General features: G+C 48.2%; 2 protein-coding genes and 1 long non-coding RNA gene across 3 annotated transcripts in view; 2 read left to right on the forward strand and 1 right to left on the reverse strand.

Moving 5' to 3' along the window:
* SNX30 (sorting nexin family member 30) overlaps positions 1-1,312 on the forward strand; it is a 110,309-nt gene extending 108,997 nt beyond the window's left edge. The window contains exon 11 of the mRNA XM_006771232.2: positions 464-1,312. Within this exon, the coding sequence (XP_006771295.1) occupies positions 464-523 (60 nt within the window). The 3' untranslated portion in view covers positions 524-1,312. The remainder of the gene's footprint in view (positions 1-463) is intronic.
* Positions 1,313-3,214: 1,902 nt separating this feature from the next.
* On the forward strand, positions 3,215-5,552 carry LOC107184304. The gene is made up of 2 exons (XR_001515123.1): positions 3,215-4,645; positions 5,143-5,552. It is a non-coding gene; the product is annotated as an uncharacterized LOC107184304 (long non-coding RNA).
* Positions 5,553-11,548: 5,996 nt separating this feature from the next.
* Positions 11,549-19,443, reverse strand: SLC46A2 (solute carrier family 46 member 2). Its single transcript, XM_006771194.2, has 4 exons — positions 18,174-19,443; positions 16,958-17,041; positions 16,391-16,547; positions 11,549-12,148 (listed from the first exon to the last, which is right to left on the reverse strand). The coding sequence occupies exons 1-4, from the start codon at positions 19,294-19,296 to the stop codon at positions 12,091-12,093; spliced, it is 1,422 nt and encodes a 473-aa protein (XP_006771257.1). The 5' UTR covers positions 19,297-19,443; the 3' UTR covers positions 11,549-12,090.
* Between the last annotated feature and the right edge of the window lie 1,575 nt (positions 19,444-21,018).

Raw genomic sequence — 21,018 nt, forward strand, 5'->3', positions numbered from 1 at the left:
TGTGAGGAAGGCTGGTTTCCACCCCCTCAGAGCCAGGTGGCTGACTCACTCCAGTGTGACTCCCAGCCTTATGCAGGCACCACCCATACCTGGAGCCATGTCCCCGTCCTGGCTGAGAACCTGGGGCCTCATCAAGGGTCCGCAGCCTGGCCTCTTCTCTGCTCTTTGAAGGGAAGGGATTTCCTTCAGTGACTCCATTTCCACTTCCTGGATGTGAGCATGTAGCATGGACAGAGCATTGCGACCTCGTACAGACACTGTGTATCTTTCATAGAAATTGGGGTGAAGTTTTCAAAACCAGCACCTGTTACCTCCTCCCTGGCTGGTAGTTACGGATAACGCAAGTGGGCATCATTAGGCAAGGCCATCCGGCAGGACCGGCAGGATTAGAGCAGAATTAAGAAGCTGACCCCGAAATCTGAAACCCGATGCTGATACTCCGTGCCCCGTGTTGTTGTTTCAGTGCCTCATGGCGTGGGAGTCGATTATTCCGCTTCTACAGGAGAAGCAAGAGACCAAGTGAGTTCCTTCTGGGGACAGAGGCTCTTCTACCTACACAGGGCACGGCACGCCATCCCGGAATGTCCCTGCTGTGCCAGAGAGCAGGCCCCGAGCAAGCAACCACAGAAACATCTCTCCTCGTGTATTTCCTTCCCTTCCCCACCTGCCTTTGTCTGACAGTTTTTTCACTTAGTATTTATTCCCTGGCGGAGGTGTAAGGCTATATTCATCTCTCAGCAAAAGCAGCAGACCTCCGTGCTGTGAAGGAAGCTATGACACGGAACACTACGAAGATTCGAAAGCGGGGGACCAGACATCCTCAGTTGACCCTCTGACATCTTGTCACAGTTTCCTGTTCTGGGACAGCGGAGCTGCCTGTTGTGGAAGGGAACCCGGGCCCCGCTTTTCAGGGATGTGAGGAAGGCACAAACAGGAGGCCATTCTTGCTTCCTGTGGACACACAGCAGCTCTGGACTGACCTCTGTGGGCAGTGACATGTCCCAGCCTGGCAGGAGGTGTTGGCACCTCCGTGAAGGTCCTTAATGTACAGTGGCCTGAAGCCGTGTGTGGCCTGCTGCCTGCTCGTGATGAGTGGTGCCTGTTTGATGGTTCCTGTTTCCCGCGGGGCCATTTAAATCAGTGTCTAAATGCATCCGAACTAGAGCCAACCAGCCAGCGTCCTTGTCCTTACCAGTACCAGCCTCGGGGAGCTGGAGGACAGGGCTCCCCAAACTTTTTTCTGACACTAGAATGCGGAAGATTGGAAACTGTTTTTGTGTAAAATGAAAAAAAGGTGCATTTTTCTCTGTGACGTCCTTCCATGTTGTTGTTTTGTTTGTGAAATGTCATCAAAGTAGAGAGTAGGCCTGTGGGGGAGTAGCTATAGTCTCGAAGCCAGGGTAGCTCCCCCTGTTGCTGAGATCATGGGGCAGATGCCAAGCCCCGCCTCCCACATCTGCTTTGTGCAATTGCCTTTACCTCACCAAAAAGTCCTAGTTTAATGTTTCCTAGTACGTCCACTGAGTGCTCGGGCAACGCGTTGGTGAGAGGCTGGTGTGTGGTTCTGACACAGTCGAGATTCTGCAAACTCAGTGTGAATGTCCTACATGAAGTGCTTTAACCCCCACTATCTCTGACCAGGAGCAAAGTCAGTCCCTGGTCGAACCTCCACTATGACACCGGCGGCAGTGGACTCTCTGCTTCTGGTGGAGCTAAGGTCAGTTTGCAGCCAAGCTCCTGGGGCCTGCTGGCTGCATCTAGTCTTTATTCCAAACTATTACCAGGTTTACTTTTAAAATCAACATCAAACAAGCAGATGGGGGAAAAAAAAAATCTATCTTCCAACTAGGTTTTTTTCTTCTCCTGAACGGAAGCTACATGTCACGTTTGTGTTCTTTCTCCCGCGGCTCATCCTTATAAAATTATAAATCTGAGCCTCAAATACGCGGTAGTATTTTTTTTTTTTTAATGAAGCAGTCGTGCGGAGACAGCCCTGCACGCGGAAGGTAACCTGCAGGTGCCGCCAGCCAGCGTGCGGCACATTGAAGTCACGCCACTCCACTTCCGACGGCAGAGCTGGCCTGGTGTCAGCCATGCTGTGATGCTGTCGGGGCAGCAGCTGGACGGCACAGGACAGTTGGTTCTGTTTCATCGTGTTTGAAAAAGTCGCGGTTTAAATTATAATTTTTATATCAATGGGTACTTCACTGCACTGTCAGACCCTGTTCGTGCTGTGCGCAAACCCTCTGATGTGAATCTTCAGTTTGGTACGATTAGAAATGATTCATTGAAGTAGGTGGATGAGAACAGTCCATCTACCCCGAAGGGTGATTCAGTGCTCCATTCTACCTCTAAACCATCACGTTGGTGTGGGCATGGGTGCCCAGGTCCAGCCTGACCGCTTGCTGGTAGAATCAGGGTGGGTTGATGGCTCTCTATTGAGATTTGATAGAAGACACTAGACGGGCCCAGCAGAGAACACTCATCTTTGGGAATGTGTGAAGCCTTGCCTTATGGAATGTGTGCTTTTAAAACGTTGCCCAGTGTAATGAATACTCAGAAAGAACCATGGCAGGAGTTACAGGAAAACTAGACGGTGGTCTGCGAGGTTCATCAGTGGGACATTTGGGGAAGGGCGTAGGGCCCGCAGTCACCTCTGAACATTTCTGGAGGTGAAAGACTAGCTCTGAAAGGGTTTGGGCATCTTGGGATTTTGTCTTCCTCTCTTTGGCCCCCATGTGATGTTCCTTTGCCGTAAGATGCCAGCAACAGCTGAAACACGGCTCACCGCCCTCCAGCATGCTACTGGTAGCAGGTCTGGGGAAAGCCGTGTGTAGCACAGGCTTCCTTGGAGAAATGGCCTAGGCTGGCATCTTAAGGTGAGGAGGCAGGGACAGTAGGCAGTAAGGGAGGCTCTTCAGTCCTCTAAGGGCTCCCCTGAGGGTCAGCAGGCCCAAACATTCGCCTCTTCACCTCGACCAGCACAAAGGTGATTGATCCCCTAGGACCGTGGTTGGCAAACTGCGGCTCGCGAGCCACATGCGGCTGTTTGGCCCCTTGAATGTGGCTCTTCTTAAGCCTTAGGAGTACCCTAGTTAAGTTAATAACAATGTACCTACCTATATAGTTTAAGTTTAAAAAATTTTACTCTCAAAAGAAATTTCAGTCGTTGTACTGTTGATATTTGGCTCTGTGGACTAATGAGTTTGCCGACCACTGCCCTAGGAGATGTGTGATCCAGAGACTTCTGTGCCAAAGACTGCCTCATCGAGGCTTCGTCGCCCCTTCCTCCTTGTCTCCACAAAGCGTGGTGCTGAGAGCACCGGCTCCTGTCTTGTATTCATTTTCCAGGAGATTTTTGCTTGCAGGTGCACCGTACCTCAGGCAGACATGGGCAGGTTGCGAGGCTTGAGCACATGGCAGTGAAATGGACAGTCATTCCGTCCGCTGGCCCCGGGCCTGGGAAACGACAGGTTTCACTTCCCAGGTCAAAACTCCAGGCCAAGGCAGAAGAGAGGGTTCCTAGAAACAGCAGGTTTTAAAGAGCAGGTGGTGTTGAAGATAAGATGGCAGCAGATGCGGACACTGCTCTTCCTTATCGCTGGCTGGGCCTTCAGGAAGATCCTAGGCTACTCTGCAGGGAACCACTGCCCCTGATGGAAGAGGCCCATCCTACAGGGCCGGACTTACTCCTTTAGTAAAGCCTAATGACGATTCCCGGTGAGCTCCGAGAGTGCCATCTGGGAGGCGGTCAGCTTGCATTTCACTGTGCTGCTCCTTGAACTCACCAGACACCTTTCTTTAGTTGAAATAACACAACCCGGCACCACGCTGGGATCCTGGGGAATGTAACGTAAGCTGGTCTTCATGCCAAATTTCAGCCACACCGGAGCGTGTTCTGCATGTTGTTGAATGTTTTCTCAGTCGCTGTCCATGCACACGTGCTGCTCATTTCCTGGGAGGCCGCCTTTTGTGACAGAACGACAGGAAGCTCTGCTTTAGAGGAGGGCGGCAGTCGGCCAGTGGAGTTTCTCTCGGGAGGGCATCAGTCCAAGAAACACCCAGAGTTTGTGTGACTTGACCCTGAGATTGGGAGCATTGAAACCATGGGCACCAGTTGCTGTTTTGATGCCATTCATGGGGCTTGAGAACAGTCATTCTCTGTACTGTGTCCTGACGGGTGAGAGGAGGGACAGCGAGGTCCAGAGCCACCTCCTGGGTCTATGTTGGCCTCATCTCTTTGGCTCTTGGGATGGGTCAGAGTTGGGTTCTGCTCTGGCTGCACTAAAAAGTGCCTCTGCTGAGCAAATGGGGCTGCCTGTGGTCAGGGCGGGCGTACATCCTGGACCCCGCCTTCCTAGGCGCCTACTCCAAAGGTCTGGAAACTGGTTAATCTAATTATGAGGTTGGGGAAACACCGCTTTGGTCATCTCCGTTTACAAAATGATGTTGGGAATGGGGGTTTCCCTCTCAAAAGTCCTCAAGATGGCAACTGATTGGACACGCCCTCTCACTTACTACGTTTTCTCTATTTGGATGGCAGGTGGCATTTAGCAGTAAATTTGGGGAAAATGTCATCCCCTGGGCCAGACAGATTGAGCCCGGTGTCTTGGAGTTGTCCTCTTCCTTGTGTGTGTGTGTGTGTGTGTGTGGCTTTGTGTGTGTGTGTGTGTGTGTGGCTTTGTGTGTGTGTGTGTGTGTGTGGCTTTGTGTGTGTGTGTGTGTGTGTGGCTTTGTGTGTGTGTGTGTGTGTGTGGCTTTGTGTGTGTGTGTGTGTGTGTGGCTTTGTGTGTGTGTGTGTGTGTGTGGCTTTGTGTGTGTGTGTGTGTGTGTGGCTTTGTGTGTGTGTGTGTGTGTGTGGCTTTGTGTGTGTGTGTGTGTGTGTGGCTTTGTGTGTGTGTGTGTGTGTGTGGCTTTGTGTGTGTGTGTGTGTGTGTGGCTTTGTGTGTGTGTGTGTGTGTGTGGCTTTGTGTGTGTGTGTGTGTGTGTGGCTTTGTGTGTGTGTGTGTGTGTGTGGCTTTGTGTGTGTGTGTGTGTGTGTGGCTTTGTGTGTGTGTGTGTGTGTGTGGCTTTGTGTGTGTGTGTGTGTGTGTGGCTTTGTGTGTGTGTGTGTGTGTGTGGTTTTGTGTGTGTGTGTGTGAGTTTTTAATTCAGTGACTAAACCAGAAACCCGGGTTTTGATCAATCCACCCAGTAGGTGGTTAGCTTTTTGTGTGAGGGATGTCTGGTCTCCCCATAGCTGCACAGATTAGAGCATGCGCAGGGCTGGCTGCATTAGAAAAGGTGGGGAGGGACTTTGTTACAGGGGATTTGACTGTTCTTTCTTAATCGTATGTATTTGAAATGCTTTCTGGGGAAGGCTGTCTGATCCCTTCTGTGTGGCAGAAAAATGCGTTATCCAGGTAGTTTTTGCTACTATAGAGAGCCTGTAAATAAGGGCTTTGAAAAAATAACTTTAACAAACCAGTAAGATTCTGTGTCTCATACATAAACATTCTGTGTACTTAGCACTTGAAAATAAACAAATCCAGACTTTTTAAAATGCCAAAGACTGTTAAAAGCCTGACTCTACTTTTTGAGAATTTGTCAACACCTGTTAAAATGCCTTATTCTTCAATGGGTGTTTTTTAGATTCTGGATTTTTTTAAAAAAGAGTTTTTAGAAATGTAATCAGTTGTTCAGCCTAAACACAAGAGATCTAGCATAGTCAGTCCTCAGTCCTCTTAAAGCAGTGGTTCTCAACCTGTGGGTCACGACCCCTTTGGCGGTCAAACGACCCTTTCACAGGGGTCGCCTAAGACCATCCTGCATATCAGATATTTACATTACGATTCATGTTGAGTGTTTCCTTCTCAGGTCCTGCATGGGTCGGGTTCAGGAACTGGAAGCAGAACCGCACACAAATGAAAATGAAAAGACAAGAGATAATTTGAAATATTGGGGGGCCAGGCAGGCAAGTCCAACTCAAGGGGAAGGACTTCCTCTCGTGCTCAGGCCTCACCAAGCTTTTATTGATCTGGGATGCCCCCATAGCATAGCCCTTAGGCAGGCGACCCCCCATTGCTCTGCCTTGTGGGAAGAGAAAGCTAAGTATTGCTATTGCCAAATGATGTTTTTGATAATGTAAGGAAACACAGGGACCACCAGACCTTTTTTGTTTTAGAGTGTGAAAAACTAACTTAGTGCCTTTTGGCACACGTTTGATTGTAGAGGATAAATGGCATCAGCATCGACAAATCACATAGATACAAAGAACCCTATAGATTATGACAGTATTAAAGCTTTACCCTGATTCTGCAGAGCAGCTTTTTAAGAGATACCGTGGAGGCCTCAGACCAGCACATTTCAGGAAGAAATGCTCCACAGGTTGAAATGCCAAAAACAGAAAACGTATTGCGTTGACTCACATAATTTAGTCAGTTTTACTAAGGCTTTTTCAATGAAAACCAGTGACTGAGCATTGTCCGTGCTCTGCTCTCACTGGGGGATTCTGGCGCCCTGCAGGCCAGGTGAGAGCAGGCAACAGCTGCCAGCACCCCTGTTTGACAGGCTGGTGCACCGTCCCAGGCCAGCCCTCCAGCCACACACTGGAAAGAAGAAGGGGGGGGATGCTTTTTCCTCGGTGTGGAAATGGAGCGATGAAAGTAGATTGTAAACAAAAACATGACTCGGTATGTTGAAATGGTGCCCGTGTCACCTGGGCCTTCAGCAAATAACAAGCCAGCGGCTCTGAACAGTCCACCCCAGTCACCTGCTCACGCTGCGGTTCGGGTCCGGCCTGCAGATGCCCTGTCCGCTGTACTTCCGTGTGCCTGCTCCCTTGAGGTCTATGAGTTGGGAATGCATGGGGAAATGATGTACACCTGATAGTACTCCCATGCCATAAACTGCCAGCAGACTTTCTACTTGTATTTTAACTGTTGAAAAACACAAAACAAAAACAAACAAAAACAACCTTTTGCTTAGGTCATGTCCAAATGATGGACCGTATTTCTTATGTTTAGAAGTCATTCTTTACATTTAAATTTTTTAAAGGAAAAAACACCTTCTGAGGTATTGATCAAGTCCTCTGTGTAAATGTGTTCTCTCTCCATGCTGCCATTAAGCCAAATCAAAAGCTGTGAATTAAAAAAAAAAAATGTATTCAAGAATGTGTGTCAATGAGAAAGTGATTCATTTACAGATCAAAGTCTTTGTGTCATGAAGGTACCAAATTTTAAAAAGAATGTCACCTTTTTTCCCCTGTTGTGGAATCCAGAGATTGTAAAAAGAAAAAAAGACCTTTTGTTGCATTGTTGATGTTGGCACGAGGTTTTTGTCCACTTTTTTTCATATGTCTGTGTATACAACATTCTGTCCATTGTTTACTATGGGATTAGTATTACATTTTGAGGTAAACAGAAGAATTTGTATTGCTTGATAAACTGTTAGCCTGTAAATTTTCAAGGTTTCTTTACCTCAATTAAAGTAATGGACCAATAAATCTATAAAAGATGCTTTCTTTACCTTGAGTCTTGTTCTCGTTTGTACCCTTTTACAAGAGCAAACACATGCACGTCTCTCTTTTGTTTTTCTTCTCTAAAGCTTGCCGGCAAATATCAGGATATATAGAGCAACCGCAATAAAATGTAATTGACCAGTTTTTATTCTTCACTTCTTTATAGACTCATCCTCAATTTACCATCTCCTCCATTTACTTGTTGGCACGGGCTTGGGGAGATGAAGAAACTACCTAGTGTCTGTAGTGTAACCATGTACGAAACTATGCATGAAACCAGGATTGGCAGGGAGGCTGGCAGGCAGCCCAGGAGTTACAGCAAGGACTTCTTCCTACTCCATCCATAGCAAAGCACAACATCATTTTCTGGGACAGGGCCAGTCATCTCCTGATTTCGTATTGACTGCTTAGTTATTTAAAAATCCATAAGGAGAGAACCTGGCTGGAGAACCTGGAAAGAGAACCTCGCTATGCTGATCAACTGAACGCTGTCTCCACGTCATTCCTTCTTCGCCGACTCCGTCCACACCTTTGGGGACCCCTGGACCTGCTGGGGCTGGACCCCAACAATTTCCCAGCCTTCCTTGCAGTTGGATGTAGCCATTGAATGTGTTCTTGTCAGCAAATATATGAGACAGTGATGGATTCCATGTCCAGGCCTGGCCCATGAAAACCTCCCCCAGGAATTCCTACACTCTATTCTTTTCTGTCCACTGGATGGAAGAGAAGGTCCCCAAGTCCCTAGGGGTTGACCAAATGGAGGTCCCTGACTCCTTGTGGTGAAGGCTGCCTGTTACATACCTGCATGAATTATTGGATATATAAAAAATAAATTTCAATTGTGTGAAGCCACTGAAAAAAAAAAATAATAAATCCATAAGGAAAGAAGAAATGTCTGTGGCTCATTAGAGTGTTACAGTATGTTGCAAATTAGAGGCCAGAAAGCTAGGTTAAGCTTTCCTAACGAAGTCAATGACCTGGAAGTGGACTTAAACTGGTGTTAAATTTGGCTTACTGATAGTAGATGTCATAATGTCATGTAGCCATACAAAATGAGGCAGCAAGGTGGGTGAGGGAGAGAGATTTGGCATTGAATTGCTATGTAGCTTTAGGCAAGCCACATCTCTGAATTCTCACCACAGAGTTGTTGTAATTTTTTTTAATATGGAGAATATAATTTATTTCTGCATGTGGTTTGTATCACGTAATTCAGTTTGAGCATTCAGACCAGAAGCACATCTTTGTTACTCCTCGACAATGACCTGGGCATGGACTGAATCAACCTGATTTGACCTCCTCAAATATCCCATTGGGAAAATGTTATCTCTCAGCCAGGAAATTCTGCTTGTAGGAAACACAAACAGAGTGAGAATTTTGAGCAATAAATCAATCTAATAGTTGAAATGAAGACAAGGATATGACATTGTCCAAGGAAAAGTAGATGCGATGAAGATCTGACAAGAGCCATGGCTGAGATAGACAGACTTGCTACAGACACTAGCAGGGGTGACTGCACCAGGCTAGAAGAGCAGAGATGCTTGCAGGCTCCTCACACTTCGGGGGGGTGGGGAGGGGGGCCGGCTGGCATCCTCAGGAGCTGGTGTATGCCAGAGTTGTGATTTGTGAATGAAGACATGCCTCCCCAGAAGATTGCTGATTGGACTAGCTTAATACATACAAAGCACCTAGTGTCTGCTAGGCACCCATTATAGGATAGCCCTATGGGAAGACTCTTCCTAGGACTTGTTTAAATATGGCCAACTTAGATATTAAGGATACTCCCATGATCATCCTTTCTGGATGCTTTGTCATTGAAAATTAAGAAGTGGGTTGTATACCTTTTTTGGGGGGGATGTATATCTTTTTCAACTGGTTTCTTTTAAAAGGACGATGCAGGTAGTATGTGAAGGATTTGATGGGAATAGATTGCAAAAGTGGCAAGAAGTGATAGAAAAGGAGCTAGTTGAAGAGATTTCTGTGGTGAGAGAAGGGGTCAGAGATGACTTGGAGACCTCCAGCCTAGGAGCTGAGAGGGGTGAACTATGAAATCAATCAGGGGGAGAATATAAAAAATATTAGAGATAGGGTGGGAGAAGGGGAATTTGGTTTGGATTTATGTTTGAGGAGATTCAGGTAGAGGTGTTGACTGGATTATTAGAAAAAGTGTTCTGGAGTCCATGGAAGTAAACTAGATTACTTGGGAAGAGAACCAAGGACATGGATTTAAGGGACTCAAGAATTCAGGATGCAGGAGGAGGAGGAGGGGACTCAGGGACAGATTTCAAGGAGAAAAAGTCAGGACCACAAATTAGAACCCTGATTCTTAAGCATTAAGGCTTGCGAAAACAACAATTGTTGGGCCCCACCCATAGTTTGATTCTGATGGGGCCCAAGAATTTGCATTTTAACAAGTTCCCAGGGATTGTTGATGCTGCTGGCCCAGGAACCACACTCTGAGAACCCCTGGGTTAGAACATCTGTTAGAAGAAACAATGACCTGGGGAGAATATAAAAAGTTGGAAACTGCTACCCTAGTGACAGCTGGGGTTAAAAAGGAGCCACTACTGGGGCTTTGAGAGCCCTACTCAGGTTAAACCCCACAGTGTATGGCAGGATCAATGTGGACAAATAAGGAGATTGTTCTAGATGTTCAGAGCAAGCTTTTCAGGAACAGGAATGAAGAAGCCAGTGATTAGATTCATTCAGGTTGGGGAATCATTCACGACTGGGGTGGGAGGCAAAGAGTCAAGAGGAATGAGCTCACTGGTGAGAGTTTAGATGGGAGCATGGCCTTGAACTCACCTTCCCCATCCTACCTTCTGAGTTTATGTTGCTTGTCTCAGTGAGGAGCTCTACTTTCTTCCTACTTGCCCGAAACCCAAATCCGAATCATTCTTGCCTCACATCTATCACCACCTCCTGTTGACCTCTCACTTCCAAATATTTCTTCCAGTCCACCTACATTTCTCCATCCTCATAGCTTCTTACCCAATATCAGCCCACCATCATCCTTCATCTGGGCTACTGCAAGGGTCTCTCTGCTTGTCTCCTTTCTCCAAATCCGCTCACTCCTTCCCCTATCGATTCATCCTTGGTGCTGCCGGAGAGCTCTTTTGGAGATGCGAAGGGAAGCAGCCAGTGTTCCTGCTTAAGACCTTCCAACAGCTAGCCCCATTTCTCTAGAGTGAAACTGGTTTTAGTTGGAAATACACTCTGTTAGGAAAATACACTCTGTGGGGGCAGGAGCAGTCATATTCTCGCTATATCTCAGACTTAGCATGGTGCCGGGACCTTAGTAGATGCACCAAGAAGTTGTGTTCCTTCCCTGCAACGGATCAGAGATACAAAGCCTCTGAGCCCACACGCTCTGCGAGTTACGTGCATTCTCCAGCTCTAAGTTTTACCCCAGTGTAACAATGCTGTGTCTGTGGTTACAGAGGGAATCTGACCTGGGAAGAAACTGAGTCACGTACTTACTATGAAGGTTGATTTTATGAGGAGGCGAATGCGCTTTTATATGTGTAAATAAAATAGGCAATAAAAGTACCTTAAAATATAATGGCTCTTCCTGTACTTCCTCTCCCCCTCCCTTCACACCACTCACTTTGGTAAGTATTGTTGACTGAAAGTATTCAATTTAATATTCTGTTAAAGAAAAAGTCTTGAAAATTGCTTCTTTAAAACAACAAGAACAATAACAACAAAACTCACCCAGAGCCAAGCGCCAGAGTTCGGAATCTTTCCTGAGAATTCACAGCTAGCAAGGCCACAGGGGGAAAAAAGCGCTAACTTTTATCCAAGGTTTTTTGGTTTTTTGTTTGTTTGTTTTTTTAAATATATTTTATTGATTTTTTACAGAGAGGAAGGGAGAGGAATAGAAAGCCAGAAACATCGATGAAAGAGAAACATCGATCAGCTGCCCCCTGCACACCCCCCACTGGGGATGTGCCCACAACCAAGGCACATGCCCTTGACTGGAATCGAACCTGGGACCTTTCAGTCTGCAGGCCGACGCTCCATCCACTGAGCCAAACCAGTTACGGCCCAAGGTTTTATTTTCATTTAAAAAATATCGACTGATGTTCACTATTGGCGGTTCTTACAAAACATCCCTTCGACATTCCCCTGGGGCTGTTGGAAATGCATGCTTTGGTTTGAGGAGTTGCTGGAAGCTGTTTGGTTGAGTTCTCCCATGGGACTCCTAGCACCGTACCCAGGTGACTAGTTAGCCATACCTTGGAGCCCGGAAGACAATTTCTGGAAGAGGCTGCTGCCTGAAACTCCTTGTAGCGTCTGGAATGGCTGTGTGTGCAGCTTGCATGTAACCATTACAGTTCATGCTCTACTGCCCGCAGAACCTAACCTCTGCTGTCAGGGGTGTCTGAAAGCTGAGACAGGTCTTCCACCACCAGGGAAGTGCTTTTCCCACCCACCAGGGACCCCTGAGCCAGAGCAGGTCACGCGAGGCTGACTGGCTGGAACTCAGGTTTCTCAGCAGTAGGTTGCTTTGGTCACCAGTTCTTGGTCCCTCCCTTTGTCTTCAGAGGGACCTGGCCATTGCTGGTGTTTGTAGCTTCTGTGGGTCAGCACCTTCATGTCTTTGTGATGTCTGCATGCTTCAACCATGAGGTTTGTTTATAGGCCATGATGCTGTAAGAATTTATAAGAGAAAATTATCAGAGAAGAGCTGAACTGGGGCAAAGATGAACTTTTTCCTCCTCACTGATGGCAGGGAGGGCTCTGGTCACCTCTTTATCACCGATAGACTGAGAGGCTATATCCTCTGTCCATCTTACGTCTTCTGTGTGAGAATGAACTTCCACGTGTATCTCAAGACCAAGGGTCGCTAATCCCAAGTGGAATTAGCTGCCTCATCTTCTGCCTTTCCACAGCCTCTTTACCTCTTCCATGAGTCATTGCATTGATTAGACATATTTTTAGGTAAATGAATGTGTATGACTGCATAGCTCTAAGTAGAACTCTTGGATATGTGTGACTTTTGGTGTGTCCATCAGCATCTGGGGGCCTCGGTTTTCTCATCTGTTTGAGCTCTAGGTACCTCAGGTTCTAAGCTCTTCCTGGATGATATGAGAGCACTTAGAGCTGCTGGATGGGGTAGGAGCTTAAATCCAAACCTCAAAGGGAAAGCTTCGTGGAAAGTTCCAATCTCTCTGATTTCCCACCTTCCATGAGCCCCAGGATGCTACAGAGAGGGACACTTACTGTCCTTAAAGCTTATTCTTATAAAACTAGCAAGAGGAGAGCTAAGACTTGGAGGCAGCGAGCCCAGGACCATGTGATCTCTGGGTTGAGCCCTGACTCTGCAGCTGACCCCTCTGGTGGACCACTATAGCACAGCCACATGGTGATGGCCAGCCCCTGACTTCAAGGTCAGCCAACAGGCAGCACAGGGATGTGGATGGTCAGCAGCAGTAGTAGGCCCACACCCTTTGACAGATCATTCATTCATTAAACAAATGTACTTGGGTACTTCTTTATGCCAGGTTGGCTACTGGACACAGAGGATACCTGGCAATCCAGTCATGATCCCTCCGGGGAGCCTGCAGTCTAGTGGGCAAGTACATGAAACAGATAATCACTAAATAATCATCGTCTGTCATGCTATGAAGACAAAATGTAGGTGATGTTGAACTCACATCATACTTCTGTGTGGCTTTTACCAGTAAATAGGCAGCATATACTAGAAGGGTCTATTTCAGATTGAGAAGGGGATTTTTCTCAAATCCCCTTGGAGAAAATGGTGTTTAAGACCACAGTGAGTTGGGTTAAGAAAGTTGTGTGGGTGAGGAAGGGGAAGAGCATGAGGGGAGACTACTGGAGCTGAAGCATAGAGTTGGGAGGGTGGTGAGTGGCGGGAATAGGAGCCTAGAAAGATTGGCAAGGCCAGATGTCACAGGACCTTGTGGTCCATGGTGAGCTTTTTGGGTTTTATCCTAAGGACATTGAAAGCCAAGTGCAGAGCTTTGAGCAAGAGATGACATGATCTGATGTACCCTCCCAGGAAATTGCTCTGGCCACTTGGTGAAGAGAAGATGGGAGGCGAACAAGAGTGGATGTGGGAAGAATGGCTCAGAGGCTAATTCGGTCATGAGTGCGTTGGACTAGGAGTGGCAGGAGAAAGATAAAAAGAAAAGGATGAAGTGAAGGCATATTTTTGAGATAGAATCAATGAAGCCTGATGGATTGCAGGTAGAGGGAGGAAGAAGAGGGAGGACATTGGTGACTCTGATTTCTGCCCTGGGTGAGTGGTAGAAATGAGACGGGAAAGACTGGAGGGAGAATAGACTTAGGAAGGTGGCAAGAATCCAATTTTAGAAATTTAAATGATAACTCGAAATTTTGAGAGTACTTTAGATGACTTAGAAAATATGAAGTGAGAAGGCAACCCAGAGCAGAGCCCCAAAGATTCTTCCATTTGGAGGTTTGTGGAGAAGAAGCAATCCCAGAGGTGGGAGAACAACCGGGAAAGTGAGGTGTTGAGAAAGGTGAGTGACAGTGACAAGTGCCACCCAAGGAGGCGAGATTGCAGCGCGTCCACTGGATTCAGCTTGGTAGAAGTCATATCTTAGTCTTGGTGAGAGTAGCTTGGGGGAGTTGAGCTGGGGACACCGTCTGGTGAGGGTTGCATAGTGAATGAGTGGAGAGACATGAGACCATGTCTGCAGAGCATGTGCTGACCAGCCTTTGGAGAACTTAGCTATAAAACAGAGGAGGAGGGGGGAGGGAAGGAGGAGAAGGAGAGAGGGCGGTGGATCATGTGTCAGTTCTGGTAGGAAGAAATCAGGAGCGAGATAGCAGCTAACTAGTAGTGATCTCTCTGAGGAGATGGGAGAGGTGGCACCCAGACACCTGGTGACATTTCTAAGAAGCAATGTCAAGTAGTAGGTAAAGGAGACTGCCTGGGTTCAAATCCTGTCTCTGCCACTTATTAGCTGTGTAACCTTTGGCAAGTTACATAATACCGTAGAGTCTGTTTCCTCACCCGCAAAATGGGGATAATAATAGAAATTACATAGGAGGACTGTTTGAGGATATTAAACTAATTAAAATATATAAAATAATTAAAGTAGTGCCTGGCACATATTAAGAACACTTAAGTGTTTGCAATTATTATCATTTTTTAAAGGTTGGGGGTGGGGGAGAATAGGATGGATGCACATGAAGGTAGGTTTGTAGATTAACTTTGGGGAAGATGGGACCATTCTCCTCTGATGGCTTCTGTTTTCTCTATGAAGCATGGGGCAGTAGTGGGTGGCAGATGGGCAGGGCCATATGTTTATTTCCTCAGCATCTCCCTATTGCATAGGGAGCAAGCAGGAGAGGGCAGATTCTACAGCAACGTGAAATTGGTACCAGGAACTGCTGGGGCCAAAGTCCCTTCTTGCAAATAGGCTGTTGTAACTGTAGCCCAGGGACCTCCCCTCCCAGCCTTCTGTCCTCCACGGATCCTCAGCTCTCCTGCTCTGGCGTGTCTTCATGGCTTCTTATTTCCTTGGAATGTAGCTGTTCATTGTGTGGTTAGAGTTCTACTGGTCTTTCCTGTTGATGTCACTTAATGATTAATGGTACAGCCTTGGCCTGTTCTAGCTGTAAAAAGCCTTAATGATTGGCGGCCTCTGTCTCAGAAGGCCCAACTTCCTAGGCAGGCAGGGACATATGTTGTGATGTGATGTGAGAATTCAAAACAGGGCCACTTCCGACTTCTCCCACCTGCCTTCACTTACTTTCTGCCCTGCTGCCTACAATGCCATCGTGACTGATCTGCGCAGCTCTCGTGTGCTCCTCAGCAGGTCCCTTTAAAATGTAACTCTACCTCAAATCCCTTGCACCTTATTGTGGATGTTTTTATTGCATTCCTTTCTCTTCTGCTGGAATTGATACAAGCCTGAGAGAACCGTGCTTTAGGGGGAGGGGGAAAAGGGCTTAAACAGTCCAAGCTGTGCTGCCCCTAGTCACACTGGCTCCTAACCACTTGACATGTGACTTGTCCAAATTAAGATGTGCTGTCAGCATGAAATCCATACCAGATTTCAAAGACTTCGTAAAAAAAAAAAAATCTCATTGATTAATTTTGTAAACTGATTCCATGTGAAAATGATAGTTTGGATATAGTGGGTGAAATCAAATATGTCATTAAATTGATTTCACCTGTTACTTTTATCATTGTTAAATGTGACTACTGGAAAGTTCAACATCACCGACATGGCTTGCACACATGGCTCATTCCGTATTTTCATTGGACAGGGATGGGGTCGAAGACCAGACTATTCCGTGTGGTTCAGTTTGGTGATGACCAGGCCGGTGCTCTGGCCAAGGGCCTGGGATGCCTCTCCTTTGCTTTTCCAGCTTTTCTCCGGCCTGTTATCTCCCAGACTTGTGTGCTCTTGTTTTACAAATGAGACAATTCCCCCAAAAGACATCAAGGGAACTGTCCAAGTCTTCCAGGGACCTCACACATCCAGTGGCCGTGAGATTTCAGGGGCACTGAGCACAGGGGCTGCCAGGTGCCAAGCCCTGGGAGGGCACAGAGTGAGGAGGGAGTACTCTCCCCTAAACGGGCTAAACCAAAGAGGGCTGAGATGTTCAAGAGATTTCTAATCTCAGCTTCTGATGACAAGAAATGTATGAGGCTCCTATAAATAAACTGTATTACAAAACCGCCAGGAAGTGAGCCAGCTGGTTGGGGCCTTCTGTTCATTACTTATGACTATGTGGAATTCCCAAATAATTCATAATTCTTTCTGAGAGAACCTGCTGAGAACTCACTGAAAATAAACAATGCGTTATGGTAATGGGCTGGAGATTGTCCAACAGCCCTTGACCTAAGTCCCAGGGTCCCAACCCAAACGGCAGACGCTGCTCCTGTCTTACCCAATTGGAACGATGGCCAGGAAGGAGAGAGAGGAGGAGAGAGCAAAGCAGGTACCGACAAACTTTTCCATGGTGAACTGATAGATCTCATTATACATCGTGGATGTCACCACCCAGGCCAGAGTCAGGAACAGCTGCAGGATGACAAACACCTTTCCTGTGGAAGGAACAGAGGTTACTCAGAAGACAGGCTGCTCCCCCTCCCTGTTCCCAGCTGGCTGGGTCTCTGGAAGCTCTCAGGAGACCCCACTTGCCAGGATTCCCTCTCAGTCTTCATGGCTCATCTCACCAGGACTCCTGCCTCCCTCCAGTGGATCTATCTGTGGCCTGTGGATAGTAGTGTCTTCCTTTGACTGTGGCTCCCCAGTGACTTACTTTCTGAGTCTGCCCCGCCTTCCTGTTTTCACTCCCTCTGCCCTGGATGGACATCAGTGTGATCCTGGAGTATTTGAGATTGCTCCTGGAGCTGTCTTTGTCTGTTTTCTGCAAGTCCGAACCCTGTGCCTCAAGACAAAGAGCTCTGAAACAGCCTGGGCAGAGAATCTCAGAGAGATTCATGTTACTCACCATATGAGGAGTCCTTGATGAGTTTGGACATTGCTGATCGAATGGTTGTGATGGGGATGAGAGCAAACAGCATGACGCCTCGAGCTGGAAAGAAATCATCCAAGAACACTTCTCACTGTAGCCCAACCTTGGCCAAGGTGTAAATTAGAATAAAGCAAGAGTCTCACTTAGAATTCCCTCTCCCCATAGCTCCTATGTGGCTTGCTCTGGAAGACTCATGCCCTCTGGGTAACTAGTTTAAGTTGTTCTTTCTAATATGTTAGCCACTAGCCATGTGTGGCTATTTAAATAGATTAAAATGAAATAAAATGTTAAATGATGTTCTATACTTGCACTAGCCACATTTCAAGTGCTCAATAGCCTCATGTGGCTTGTGGCTGCTATCTTGGACAAAACAGATGGTATAGAGCAGTGATGGCGAACCTATGACACGCGTGTCAGAGGTGACATGTGAACTCATTTTTTTGGTTGATTTTTATTTGTTAAATGGCATTTAAATATATAAAATAAATATCAAAAATATAAATCTTTGTTTTACTATGGTTGCAAATATCAAAAAATTTCAATATGTGACATGGCACCAGAGTTAAGTTAGGGTTTTTCAAAATGCTGACACGCCAAGCTCAAAAGGTTCGCCATCACTGGTATAGAGCATTTTTATCATTGGAGAAAGCTCTATGGGAGCCTTGGTCTGGAGCTGTCTGCTTGTGGTTGTTGGAGCTATGTCCTCTCGTGGAAACTTCATTCTGCTTCCTTGAAGGAATGTATTACATTGGGTGTAGAAAGCATTTACGGAGAATTTTTAAAATCCATTTTTAGAAAGCTCTTGCTTGACCCGAAATGATTTTAATCAAGGGATCTTTTCAGGTGAATTGTTCAATGTTTCATCTCTTTAAAATTGGGGCCAAGAAACCCAATCCCATCTCCTCCATCCAGAGCCATTTGAGATACCCCTGACCATTTCTCCCATGACCTCCTGGAGCCACGGACACCACTCTGGTAACATTTCAATGGGCAGTACAGATAACACAATACCCAATACAACACAGATAAACTCAAGTGCATATAATCCTGTCTCCCTTGAACCTCCTAGGTAGCAGATATAATCCCTGGTGCCGAGCTGGGACACCTAGCACACAGCATTCCTGGTGTCAGCCCCATGGCTCAGGGGAGCAGCAGTGTCTTTGTCCTGCCTCTCCAAGAAGGTCAGACTCACCAAGGTAGAACATGTACGTCTCTTTCACAAAACACAGTAGGAAGGCTCCTGATCCAAAGGAGACCATGCCAATCATGATCATGGTGGTGTCCCGGCAGCAGCGGGAGAAGACCAGCACGCCCAGGAAACTGGTGATGAAGATGATGTACCCTGCGGCCATACCGTAGCCCACCTGCACCTGGTTCCAACTGAGAGGCGCCCTTAGCACAAACAGGGGCATCACGTCCACTGTGCCCACCACCGCCACGTCATAGATGATGGCACCCAGGAAGAGCAGGACAATCATGGTTCTGGGGGACTTTGCTTTCCCAGGAGGTGGGTGCCCCACCACACTCTGCGTGCCTGGCTGATCAGGATCCAGACTGCGATATGTGCCAATCGTGCCAGACACCGTGTCCACAGCGGGGAGTGCCTTTCTGGCCTTGGCCACTGACTCAGGGACCTTCAGGACCAAGAGGCTGTAGAAAAGGGCAAAAGAGGCACAGCTCACGCTGCAGACCGTCAGCACCAGGCCCTGCCAGGCTCTCTCAGACATCTGTTGGAAGAGATGCCCGGAGGCCATGCTCCCACAGAATCCCCCCAGGCCCATCATCAGGTCAATAAAGATGAGGCGGACGGAGCGGCGGCCCTCCGAGGAGCCGAGGGAGCCCAGGGCAATAACTCCGGCCCAGTACGCCGAGAGGCCGCCGCAGAGTCCGTTCAGCGCCACGGCCACGTACATCACCTCCACGGGCCAGTCCCACAGCACCTTGAACAGCAGCATGAGGCGGCAGAGCAGGAGGCCCAGCAGGGCCACGCAAATGGAGATCTTGCGGTGGTAGCGGTCGCTGAGCCAGCCCAGGATGTAAGCCGGCAGCAGGGGCGTCAGGCCTGTCACGATGTTGTAGATGATGTAAAAATTGGAGATGGCCTTCTGCCCTTGGTCCTCTAGAGACTCCCGGGGCGACGGGCTGGCGGTGTGGTTGGAGACTCTGCCCCCGAAGGATTCATGCAGCACGAGGAGCAGCCCCGCATCGTAGAGGGAGCTGGCCACCTGAGTGGAGAACACCACGGGCTCCAGCCAGGTCCTCACCTGGAGGCGAGACAGGTAGCCCCAGCAAGGGCAGGTGGCCTGGGGATCCATGGGGTCTCTGATGGGGAGGGAGGAGCTTGCTCAGCGCCCGCTGCTCCAGAGCCCAAGTGCGAGCCGCCTGCGAGCGGATGAGCCTGGAGGAGGGAGAACCACTGAGCTGGGCGCGGGGCGCGAGTGACAGACCGCAGCTAGCCCAGCGGCCAAGTGACCTTCCCGGCCGCGGCCACTCCTCCCCAGCCCGAAAGGGCCGCGCTCCGCCCTCGCCTCCGCCCCCGCCCCTGGAGCGGGCTGGCGGCCGGCCAGGGCAGCCGGGAGCGCATCGCGCTGCTCCAGTGAGCGCGGCCCCGGACCAGGCGTCGATTTCCCCACAGCCAGGCATGCCGGGACTTCCCGGAGGTCGCTAGGCATCTCCTAGGGCTTCTCACTGCCCCCAGGCTGCCTCGCTTCCGCCTTTAACCACACACTTCTGCAAAGAGGACCAGGGTGATGGGTGGTGCAGGGGTAACATTATGTGCCAGGGGTGCGATATGTGCCAATCGTGGAGAGGTGCCCAGGGATGGAGAGTCAAAACTCAAACTTCTTCCCCTGGTGGCTTAACCCTGACGCAGCCAGGCAGCGTGGATGAGCCGGAACCCAGAGTCACACAAGGGAAGCGCAAGTTCTGCAAGGAGAGTTTATAAAGCCACATGGATAATGTACTTCTGGGTGTAGGGACTCAATCTAAACGGGTTTCTGTAGAAATGTGTCCTTTAGGTAGTTTTTAGGTGAGCCATAAACTTCTCTGCCCCTCCCTGTCCTTAGGCAGCCCCTGTGTCCAGGCCCAGACAACTGTGCCTTCTGCAAGGAGAAAGACCCACTTAATCACACCCCCCTCCAAGATGTACCCTGTGGAGCTGGCCTGGTAGTCCCCTCAGAGCTCCCTTCCTTCCTTCCCTCTTTCTCCCCCTCACCTGGGCCCACCTTGGGAGGAACTGGTTTCACCCAACCCATTCCTGGCTCTCCCACTCCATTCCTAACCCTGTTTCTCCAGAGGCTGCAGCAAGTAGTCCAACCAGTCTGTTCCTGTGAGGGCAGAGGCTCCAGGGGATGGGTAGGTGATGGGGGAAGATGGCACTCAGCAGTCAGCTATGGCCATGAGAGCAGCAGCCTGGACCAGAGAGCCCACTTTGCTCATTTGAATCAAGGAGTTCGGCTGTTCTTGGGGCTGCAGACACTAGGGGGCAGCCTTTATTCTCTCTGGGAGAGTCTGTGGTGTCTCAGTTCTTCCCATCTCTGAGATTCACAGGAGATACAGGACAGGTCTAGTGGGATAGTGGGAACGGCTCATCATGATGCTAGCCAGCCCCAGGACCCTCCAGGCCTGAATCCTCTGACCCAGAAATGAACTAGACCCAGGTAGTTTAGGCTACTCTGGTTTGGAGTGTATTTTCATCATGTCTCTACTACCCACTCCATCTCTGAATGCAGGTCCCAACTGAGTTAGTACTTGGCCATCCTCTGTGGCTTATGGTGCTGGCAGGGTATATATAGGCCATGAGCCAAGTTGAACCCTAACTCTAATGCTTTAGTCTCTAGCTCAAGGTTGAGTTTATTAAAATGCAAAGGTTAAACTCTCTCATCTTTTACATTGATGAAGTCACATATTTGAAGATAAAGAAACAAAAAATAATATTTTTAAGCAGCTAACATTTGCTGAGCCCTTACTATGTACTAGCAAAGTAATTAATTTAATCCTCCTGAGAAGTCTTATTTTATTTTTAGAGAGAGAGGGAG

Source organism: Myotis davidii, unplaced genomic scaffold (genome assembly GCF_000327345.1).
Source record: "Myotis davidii unplaced genomic scaffold, ASM32734v1 scaffold64, whole genome shotgun sequence".
Lineage (NCBI taxonomy): Eukaryota > Metazoa > Chordata > Mammalia > Chiroptera > Vespertilionidae > Myotis > Myotis davidii.